We start from the raw sequence: 11,369 nt of genomic DNA on the forward strand, positions 1-11,369 counted from the left end.
TATCTGAAAAATTTTATTCAAGGCAAGGAAGTACGGTGCATTTTTACTTCTTATTGAAACCAAAATGGTATTCAAATTCCAAGCATTAAAGTAGGGGTGTTTCGGCGCTTTTGTAAGTGATGAAAGACTTATACGTTTTCGTTTGCATTAAACTTACTATTGTGTTACTCATGATGGAATCACTGTTTGGTGGTTTACACAAGAAATGGAATCATCGTTTGTTGGTTTATATGAAGAAATGATTATGATAAATGAAATGGGGTTATCAAACCTACAAGTAAGCGGACTTGCCTGATCACCAATTCGCTAGAAATTGACGATAACAAAATCAATTAAAGTTTGCATTTCTGAAAATATATATTTTTTTACCATTTACTTAAGTGCTTCCTACTAAGTATTATTTATAGTACTCATCCCTACAAATAATTTTACAGGTTAAGATCGAGGCATGGTAGTGGTTGGTATAGTCGCAAGTGTTCGGTGATCTCTAATGCTTTTAATTTCTAGTAAATATTTCTATTTATGTAAATATTTTATGGATATTTAGATGACACTTTTTAGAAATGTTTTAATGTTTATTTTGTCTAGTTTCATAGACGATGCATGTTAATTAGAATTTAGAGGTGTTGGATTGAACACGTATGAAGTTTAAATTTATGCTGGGTTAAATTTCAAATTATGTCCTTCTATTTGAAAATGGTATAACTTGGACTACGTTGTATGTTTTTAAGTGAAATCAGTGGGGTTTGAAATGTCTACGAGTCTTCTAATAATGTCCTTAGAAATCTCTCAAAAATATTATCTAAAAAAAAAGTTATGCCTATTTTAGTAAACTGCGTCGTGTCGAATCCGAGATTCTTGTCCAGCATATTCAAGTAATATTTTCGTGCTTCAAACGTTATCGTCGAAATCCCAAATTTTTATATGTGGTACATATATAAATGCTTTAGTCCCTGTAAAAATTTCATAAATTTTAATAGACATTTGCGAGGTCAAATATATTTTCTTTCCGCTGTTGTTAAATCCGTAATTGTCGATTTGCCTTCAAATCTTTTACAAATCAAATTTTGCTACATTTACCTAAGTTTATATGGATAACTATCTTCCATTATATTTTTATATATTTTAAAAAAAATAAATTGGATTAATAAAATACTTTGGCTAGCGTCAAAGGGGTCAAACCAAATAAAGGAACGAATATTATTTTAACGCTTAGAGTTCCAAGAATTCGGGGCGTTACAATACGTCTTGTGGAACTTAGAACGTGACTTTCACCACAGGAGGTGCCTCTTTATGGTAGCATCTCTCACACAAGTTAATTGGGGAAGATGAGTTTCGCCTACCGGGATTTCCTGATTCGTGCCGACTCCATATTTCCCAACTTCATCAACTTCTGAGAGAAGCAGATGGTACTGATCCATGGTCCAGGTTCTTTTAGCCTCAGATCTCACTTTCTTTAGGCTCTTTTGGATGGTTGTGCAATTCAGCTGAAGATAGAGAACCTTTAGGCTTAGATATACTTAGAAAATACACAAGGCTTCGTGTTTGGCGCATTGGACCTCTCCTCCCACCAAGAGTGCTAAGCAAACACTCTTGTTCAGGTTAGAGTTCACTTGTATTCGGGAAACATGCAGGCCGACAACCCAGAGTGTCTCCTGAGAAATGCATAGAATGGCTAGATATGCATTCAGAACAGTCTGTTCTCTATATCTCAGTTGGTTCCCAAAACACCATCCACGTCCCAGATGATGGCATTAGCTATGGGTTAGGAGGAGAGTGAACATGCATTCATTTGGGTCATAAGGCCTCCGGTTGGTAATAAGATGAATGGTGAATTCGAACACGAATGGCTGCCACGACGGTTCGAAGAAAGAATGGCAAGAACAAAGCAAGGACTTGTAGTCCACAAATGGGCACCCCAGATGGAGATTCTATGTCACAAATCAACAGGTGCATTTTCAAGCCACTGTGTACAGAATTCAATAATGGAGAGTTTAAGCCAGGGGGTGCAAATAATAATGGAGATTCTATACCAGGGCTGTTGGGTGTGTCCATAGAGTTAACCAGGGGACTACAGTCTATTATTACCAAAGAGGATGTGAAGAGGGTAATAAATATTGTAATGGGTGAAGGAGGTAAAGGAGGAGATGAAGAAAAAGGCTGCAGAAATTAGAGTTAATAAGAGCATCTGTCAAAAATGATGGAAGCATTAAAGGGTCTTCAATCAAAGCAATGGATGATTTGTATTTGCCCTTTTCTCTAAAAGGCAAGAATTCTCATAATTCACAATGAAATTCAAGGATATGGCTACCTATATTCCTATCTATTATTTATTCCAATAGGAGTCGAGTCAATAATTGATTTTTTTCCAGAGAAATTTGATTTCTTTAATATCTCTAAAGTTGACACGAGCCATCCAGGAAATAAGACTCAAATGTTTATTTTTTTTAGCCCAAACAACAGCAAACTTTGCCCCCGTTTGGCCCCCATTTTGTGAAAATGAAAATGGGTAGAGTATTGGCTTTTTGAAAAATGAGTAGTTGAAAAAGAAGGAAAAGTTTTTGAGTTACGTGTAATATTATTTTATGAAAGATCGTGTGATTGAAAATAGGAGAGAGAAAAATGAAATGCAATGGAATGGAAATTAATGGGGGGCGAAAGGGGGCTTATATGCCATCTTATGTGAAAATTATTTACAATAAAATCTAGGATAATCTTTCAGGAAGAATAGATTTGTGACTGACAAGACAAAAAGTTAACAACTAAAGAACATAACAAAGCAACAAGACTTTCCTAGAACCTTGGCTTCATTAGCTAAGATTATCTAGAATCTGTGAACCAGACAACCTTTGTCACAAGGATCATTACAATGCTGATTATGTAACAATATTTCTCATAAAAAAGCAGCAACAACAAGTATAATATGGTGAATAAATCAAAAGGGCAAACAAAAATATAGATGCACGTAAACGTAACATGGGTGAACTACCTTTAAATGGAGATGAATGCTGTTTATGATTTCAGTTCTCACCTGTATTGATCTACAAAGCTTAATTGTATACCATCATAGGACAAACTTGTACATAGATAGCCCATCATTGTAATTAGAATTCTTCTAGTGAACATAATGCATCAAGCTTCCTCAGAAGGTACAGTGGGTTGTGTTGACTCAATGCCGTAACTCCAAAGTTGTTTTAGCTCACCTCTTACCAACCCCAATATGATACAGAGTCCTAAGATTTAAAAAATGAAAAAACAAGGAACAAATTTTAAATGCTCGAATAAAATTTACTTCTACATTAAAAGATAGACTGAAGTGGTAGTCTTGATTCATACCCAAGGTACATGGAACAAGGTAGAGGAGAGCAGGTTGACCATGTCCATCCATTAAATACAAGCCTAAGTAAGTAAACAAGAGGCCTGCAGTAAGATGATACGGAAGTCGAGTAAATGCTCCATAAAAAATAAATTGGTAAACTATTGGTCATTCTTTTCACATACAGAAAAATAAATTGGTAAACTAGAAATTGGGTTGAGTTACCAAACAACTACAGGAACTTCATACATAAAAGTCAACCAAAAAACAGAACATTGATGAAGCAAGCATAATTGAAAAGAAAACTTTAAGATGGACACTTAGTGAAACATAAAAAGACAATCAAATTGTTATATATGATTAAAAAGATAAAAAGGCATTGAAGCATGTCCATACAAGTTTTTCCTGCATCTTCTCCATATCAAATTAGATCATGAACCTGCTGTGTTTTAATTCCAGCACAAAAACTCAAGGAAAGTAACCTCAGGGCTCAAGTATTTGTGAAATTTCACTTCAGTGCACTCAGACAATCTTGTGGGATTTATTGAGACAAATGACTCAAAAATCAACTGCAAAGTGACAAACTTCAGTATAGTAGATTACTAATAAGAAAATTAAAATATCCATCCCTAATTACCTTGTCACTGATCCTCTTAGTCACTACCTCAACTTTACTAGTGCTAATGACAAATTTCTTCTTAATTAATTAACAGTAAACGCACCCTTATGCAAAGACATGAGCTGCTACATTTGACGAATGTTCAAATGCAAGAGAAAAATGCATTATTGCACGTGTGTAGATAAACAACCTTTCTTCACATCAAACATATAAGCAGCGAATTCTTGTTCCACCAAATATATATCATTGCCTGTTTCATCAAATATTTAAATTTCCAATCCATTGCTCTGATTTGCTCATATACATCAGATCTTTCGAAGAAAACGATCTGGCCACATTTTCAGAGCAGCAGAATCAAACCGAAAGGTAAAGCATGGATGCCAAAATAAAAACAGAACTAGACAGCTACTCAAATAAAAAAATCCCAAACTAAATATCAGAAAGCATACATAGAAAGAACGGAAAATATGATAAAGCTTCAAGCAAATGCCTAGAATTAGATCAGTATTATTTCACACAAGACGTACGTGCACTCATTAATTTTCTCTCCATCTATTGTAAGAACAATGTTAACTCCATATTCGTCATTTCATTTTTGACAAATAAACCAGAAGGCCTCCTTGTAGACTTAATCATCGTTTCCAGAGATGGCGATTCTCAAAGCCAATTTGTACATTATGACCACATTTGCACTATCATTCATCTGCTGATCTTTTGGTTTATTTGGACTGCAAGTGATGAGAAGCATAGGGACACAAGTGAAGAGAAGCGTAGGGTCATTGCTATGGAGCCTCGATGCATCACTTGAAGGATCTATTTCACTATTTCTCTTTTACATATATGCCGTTTATTTCGGTCCATCCATTGGCAAGGGGATCTAGACATTGTCCCACTATTTGGTATCTATTTAAGCCTCCTTCCCCATCACCCATATCTTAGTTTGCTAGCACACTCCATCGGTGGGATCTCACAAAATCAACACTGATAACTGCATCAAGGACAGTTTGCATTCCTATTTTGCTGTTCACTGCATCACTCGCAAAGGTCAACTGTGATCTATCCATGGCACTCTCAACACAACAGACATCATCTTTTACTTGATCTAGACATAATTTCCCACATATATCATGGCACTCTCAACACAACAGACATCATCTTTTACTTGATCTAGACATAATTTCCCACATATATCAGAAGGGAATCAAGTAGCTAACTTACTTGCCACTGTAGTTTGCAAAGTATGGCCCCCTAGACCTTCCTCGAAGATTAAAAGCTCTATTAAAGATTGATAGACTCCATATCCCTAGTTGTAAATGTCTCTGGTCTACTTTAGCTACTTTCCTTTTCTATGGGAGGTAGTACCTCCTTATTTATTGTTTTCCTTACACTTGCTGCTTTTTTGGAGGTCAGGTTTACACTTCACTCCTATTTATTCTTGTGAGCTCCATATGTCTTTTGGTTGAGGCATCCTGACCCCCATCATCCTTCTTTAGTGAAGCCTAAAGACACATTGAGTATGAATTGATGATATGATATGCCTTTAAAAAATCTTTAAAAAATAAAAATAAAAAATTGGTGAGAAGTTTCGGACACTCTCTTCTTCCCATATCCATTCTCTTCATTTGCCTCATCCCATTTTACACTTAGTTGATAGTAACGGGCTTTGCCCTAGTTCAAACTTCATAGGGACTCCTCGAATCTTAGTAATTTCACCTCACAATTTTAATCAAATTTGTAAATCCATAGGGATATTCATGCGTGCCACGAAAACAAGATCACTTGGAAAGTCTATATAATTTGTCCTAGGTGTATAGTTGTAGGATGTCAGAAGGAGACAACCAATTCCAAACTATCTATGCTCGCAACTGATGTAATTTCCCAAATTTTTATACTGCGAATTAAATTTAAATGTAGGACTTAAGTGTGCTATTATTAAAGTTAAATGACCTTATTAGTTATTAACCAATAGTTGAGGGCCTATGTAGAAAGTTATTTTGAAAATTAGATGAAATCATGCATAAAACATATGTAAATATGCTAACTGGTCTTGATTAATAATGATTTATTGACCACATGCATTATTCACTCCACATTTCAAGCCAATGTAATTGATTTGACCACATAAATAAAGGAAATTGATTTGACCACATGCACCTAATTTTAAGCTAAATTGATATGACCACATGATTTAAGCTATTGATTTTATCATTTTCATGACAACACACCATTTAAGCATTTACCATGTCTAATATCTAGCCATTTCCTTTCACTTTTCCACACATGGTCAAGGATTTTCACTATAAATAGGAGACATCCAACACTAAATTACTCCTCAACGACTATTTACACACTCTCCCTCTCTACCTCCATAACTTTGTCTCTCCACTACCTCTCTCTCGTCATTTTGATATTAAATATAATCGTATAATTATACAATCACACGGAAATAATCAACTCCACAAGCTGCTCAATGATCACTTTTCAACAATAACTCATTTTATCATTTTGAATTGTCCAATAAAAAAAGTAAATTGTATTTTATGTTTATAGTGGCTAATGTTTATGTATGAACATTTCTAGGGCTATGTTATGTTTGGTTCATGTTACGTATGTTTTATCAAGAATGGACCGGAGTTTAGTAGCGCTATGCACGAGAATTTAGCACCATATAAGTTCGGTCTAATTTTCGTCTCCCCCTATACAAGTTATGAATTTTCCATAGAAATACACATGGGTTCATTATCCACGCACATTTATTGAAAATTTATTCTCACCCCATCATGTTTATACTTTTAGATAATTGACAATTCGAGACAATCGTCAAGAAGATGGCTTATGGTGGAAATAGTTTCAATAATAGAATTATTAAGTTGTCAAACTATTATTTCATTTGATTTTTAACTGTTTTAAGACATTTCTCGTTCCAAGTTAATTTATTAAATTCATTACATTATTTGAATTTTTGTAAGTACTTAAATAATTTATATGATTATGTTGAATATTCTTTAAATTAGTTTAGTTTAGTGACACTCAAACCGTTAAGGATTCGGGTCATCACAACTGAGCTCTCATCATCTTCAATATTGTATTCTTTATGTCAATATGTTTGACCTTTGTCCGTACGTTTTGCTTCCTTATTTTCTGATAATCATTACTAAGGAGCCATTGGATTGTCCATTGGAAGTACATCGGAATCTGCTGAAAACATAAAAGTGTCAATTCGTTTCCTCATCTAGTTAATTTGCTTTTAGTGAAAAAGATTATCAAATGGGAACCAAGGTCCAAGGTTTCAATCAGTTCAGAAATTTCGTCTAATCAGCTAAATGTACATGAAAACTGTCCATAAACTTCCGTGAAAGATTAACAATTGATCAGGATACTGTTCATTGACCCACCAAAACAAGAAGTGTATTAGCAAAATCAGCCTTCAGTGCTTAAATGATCTTTTCAATCCCCTCAAGAAATGCAAAATTTCTCTCTATCCTCAGCGTCCAAAATATGCGTTGGGATATGTATGCAACATTGAAGGACTGATATCAACATTGACAAAAGATAGACAATTCCAGGCTATTATGTCTCCATTAGATTCCATACATTAATAGGATATGTGATGGATAATAAATTGTCTAATGTATATGCTAACGGTCCGAGCAAAGGAAGAATTCGAGGCAAAGATACTCACCAATTCCATAGCCAACTGTCAACCAAAGGAAATATCCATTTACTAGCCCCTTCTTCTTAGCTTTGTCGAATCTGCAATAAACATCCATAAATGGATTTTGTTACTCAACAGCTGCTATCAAAGACCAACAACATTCATTGTCTCAATTAAAATATTTAATTAATTTGTTTATCCATTACATACTGACTACATAAGTATTCTTATGTTTTATAATCATATGTATCAGATAACTGAACAATGTCACAAGTGAAAAAGAATTGAATTTTATACAGGTTAGATAGCCAAGTTCAGCATGACAACAAAGATGTATGCGTATCAAAGATTATGAAATATGCAACCTCCTTTACAGGTAGATCTATAGATTTAAAACATGCACAAAGGAATTTCCTGCATAAATATTAGATATTCTTTCTTATCAAATATTGGGTGGCCGAGGCATTACAAGCAATACCTGAAAGCAAAAGAAACTAGCAAACCAGGGAATAGAATATCCCCGAAGCCTATCATATCATAACCACCCCATGGATCAAAAATCCTAGGAACTCGCAAAAGCATTGGGATGGATTCACCACCACTTTTGTTGCCTGAAGCAACCTAAATAACAGGAGAAAAAACTCGTCAATACTTGCATGGAATTAAATTAGACAGAATTGCAAAAAGAGCAGCATGAATAATGTTCAACGAAATGATTAATCATAAAAGCAACTAACAATAACAAAACCAAATTGCACCCTATTATTATAGCACCAATAGGTTCTTCAGGGAGTGGTCAGAGGAAAGTGTGCACATCCATACACTGATATGGAAATTGACAAGCATGAGCAAGTCATACCCTCTAAGGTAGTTTCTTAGTGTCTTGATGTAAAGAAAATAAATTGTTTACGCCAACTGTGACTGGATAAAAAAGAAAGGGATGAAAAAATTTGAAAAGTGTAGATGTCTTCTATAGAAAATGATTTTCTCTCACGAACTCAGCACAATTAACAGCAACGGAGAACAAGTTAACATAACACGGTTTTGGCTCACCTTTCTTTCATAGCAGGTTAAGCTAAAGGTGATAGATTATATGATCTTTTAACAAATGAGAGTTCTGGTGTCAATATGCAGAGAGATATACAGAGAGAGAGAGAGAGAGAGAGAGAAAGGATATGATGCCTTCTTTGGTGCACTACAGGGGTGATTAACTTCTAATAGACAAATTAGCTATATAAAGATATCTTTTTAGTCAGACGTTTATATAAATTGAAAATAGTACTTCCTTCATAAGAAGCCTAGTGAGGATAGAAGGGCTTAGTACTATTTCTTTATTTGTTTAATTGGGGTGGCCCGGGTGGGAGAGGCATTCACCAAGAGATTCAATTGCAAGAATGCAAATCTCTCCAGCACATCCAAACGCCCGTATCATACAGAAATTAACAAGAAGGTTGTCTCACATGGATAGTTGCCTACATTTCTCCTCATTACACATCATTTTTCTCAATCTTTTGCATTGTAATGGATGATTTGCATCTTATTTTCAATTTGAACATTGGCTATAAAGTTTTTTCTGGTACACTCCAGTTAGGTTATTATTTTTTATCCTAAAATGTTTTTCGAAGCCCATTTAAACATTAGAGCGCCAATTACGATTGCAAAGCACCTGAAAGCTCTATGATTAACTTAAAATGGAATTGAGAATAACCAACAGGTGGAACATCAAATGATTACAGTAAACAAAAATTAAAAATATATATATAATTTTCTTTATTGACGCTGCGAAGTTTACAGAAAGTGGCCATAATTTTTAGGACAGAAATTTTATAGTTTTGTACTGGCCATGCTTATATATTACTATTGAATTCTCACCAAGAGGAAAAAGGGGGAAATCGCCAAATAGGAAATGGTAGTCCAGACTACCTCATCCCAAAAATTATGAACTCTTCAAACTCCTAACTAATGGTGGTGGAAACATTTACATCTTCAAAAGATGTTCCACCTTATAATGTTTGAAAGAATGTCCTCCGATATTGAAGAGGAGGAAAAAAAATTAATCTGAAATCCACTATTAAGCTAAGTTGACGTTCATAACCCAATTAAAGCATGGAACAACCAAGGATAGAAAGTAAAACATCAAGAACTTTTCAAGGAAGTACAGAAAAATAAAATAAAACAAAACTTCACTGTTTCATGTCCTACACATAGTCATCACATATTTCACATCTCTGCCATGAAAACTAAACCAATTAAGGATTTTGAACGATAATCCATCAGGTCACCCGTATTAGTCGAAAAAGTAAGAATGACAAACCTTCAAAACCATGGATTAAAATAGCTCTTCAAAAGGATCAACTGATGAAGGCTCAGATTAATTAGTTAACACATAAGATGCAGGGGCAAGAGAAGAAAAGGGAGGCACTAAGTCAATGAAGCTTCATTTTATAGACAAGCATTTTTCTGTAATTGTTCATAAATGATTCAACATCACGAGTCTACTATCTCTTTCTCAAAGGTGCAATAGAACTTTAACTTCGAATAGATACACAAAGAAAACAGCAGTATGACGCCCTTGTTTGATCCACATTATTTTCAAAATACATTTTTCTCTCTCTCTTCTTTTCAACCACACATTCTTCATATGCAAATTCAAAATTTTTTATTATTTTTTTTAACCACACATTCTCCATCAATCTACTATTCCAAAACGTATTTTTAGCCAAAAAAAAGGGGGCTCAAACATGCTTTATATTTTAAACACGTGAAGATGTTTGTAAGTATCTGAAAAGAAGAGACCAATAGTCACCCGAAAGCGCCTCCATAGTAGAACGTCTAGAAAAAGCCACACATTATAGGACGTTTTTGCACTTATAAAGTTGCAGCTGTTAGATATGAAAGAAATAGACATGGAAAATGGCATGACAACTCACCGCAATCATGACGCTATCATGGAATATCAACGGTGATAGGAAAACCCAAAAGATGTCGTAGAGAAAAGCACAGCATAGAAGTACTGTAGCAACCTATAGGAAAACAAATATTATCAGATGATAACACAAAATCATAGCAATGTATAAACCAAGTTTCGCCATTGGCATACCTTAATGTTTGGTAATTGAGCCAATTGAAGGACAGTAATCATCAAACAGATACCCTGACAACATATAAGCTGTCAATATTTGAAAAAAAATCCTCAAAAGAGGAAATTTACAAGGATTTATTCCAAATTGTTGAAACACTAAAGACTATAGTGAGCATTATATGTGTTGCCCAAGGAGCCTAATAAGGTTGCTCAATAGGCAAAACATATCAGCGTAGAATCAAAGGAGAAAAAAATCATTTGATTATAATTCTAACAGATACGAGCAAATAGCATATCCATTAATGTCAAAATATTAAGAAAAGAGCCAACTTCGTTATTTTTTCAAGCTTAAAGGATAAAATTTGTATTAATTTACAATTTTATTAGGTTTTCTAAATGTCATTCTGATGTAGTGCAACAACAATTAGTTTCCTACTACTAAGATGTTTTACATTTTTAGGAGTTTGATTTCTTTTTTGTTTTCTTGTAATATGACTCTTGTTATTTATTAAGATTATAGTTTTTAGAAGTTTAATTAGATTAGAGTTTTATTAATTTTATAATTTCATTATTTCAATCTCCTATTACTATTAGGAATAGGGATAATTTGCCTATAAATATAGGACAAATTGTACAATTTTTTTTTTTTGATAGGTAATCAAATAATTTTATTACTTAAAAGAGAATACACGGGGGG

At 34.1% G+C, this 11,369-nt stretch overlaps 1 protein-coding gene across 1 annotated transcript in view; it reads right to left on the reverse strand.

Moving 5' to 3' along the window:
• Positions 1-2,789: 2,789 nt before the first annotated feature.
• LOC111369172 (signal peptide peptidase-like 3) overlaps positions 2,790-11,369 on the reverse strand; it is a 19,032-nt gene continuing 10,452 nt past the window's right edge. The window contains exons 6-11 of the mRNA XM_022990648.1: positions 10,691-10,759; positions 10,521-10,613; positions 8,069-8,211; positions 7,618-7,688; positions 3,337-3,420; positions 2,790-3,233 (exon numbers count right to left, since the gene is read on the reverse strand). Of these exons, the coding sequence (XP_022846416.1) occupies positions 3,133-3,233; positions 3,337-3,420; positions 7,618-7,688; positions 8,069-8,211; positions 10,521-10,613; positions 10,691-10,759 (561 nt within the window). The 3' untranslated portion in view covers positions 2,790-3,132. The remainder of the gene's footprint in view (positions 3,234-3,336; positions 3,421-7,617; positions 7,689-8,068; positions 8,212-10,520; positions 10,614-10,690; positions 10,760-11,369) is intronic.

Source organism: Olea europaea, chromosome 20 (genome assembly GCF_002742605.1).
Source record: "Olea europaea var. sylvestris chromosome 20, O_europaea_v1, whole genome shotgun sequence".
In the NCBI taxonomy this organism is placed as follows: domain Eukaryota; kingdom Viridiplantae; phylum Streptophyta; class Magnoliopsida; order Lamiales; family Oleaceae; genus Olea; species Olea europaea.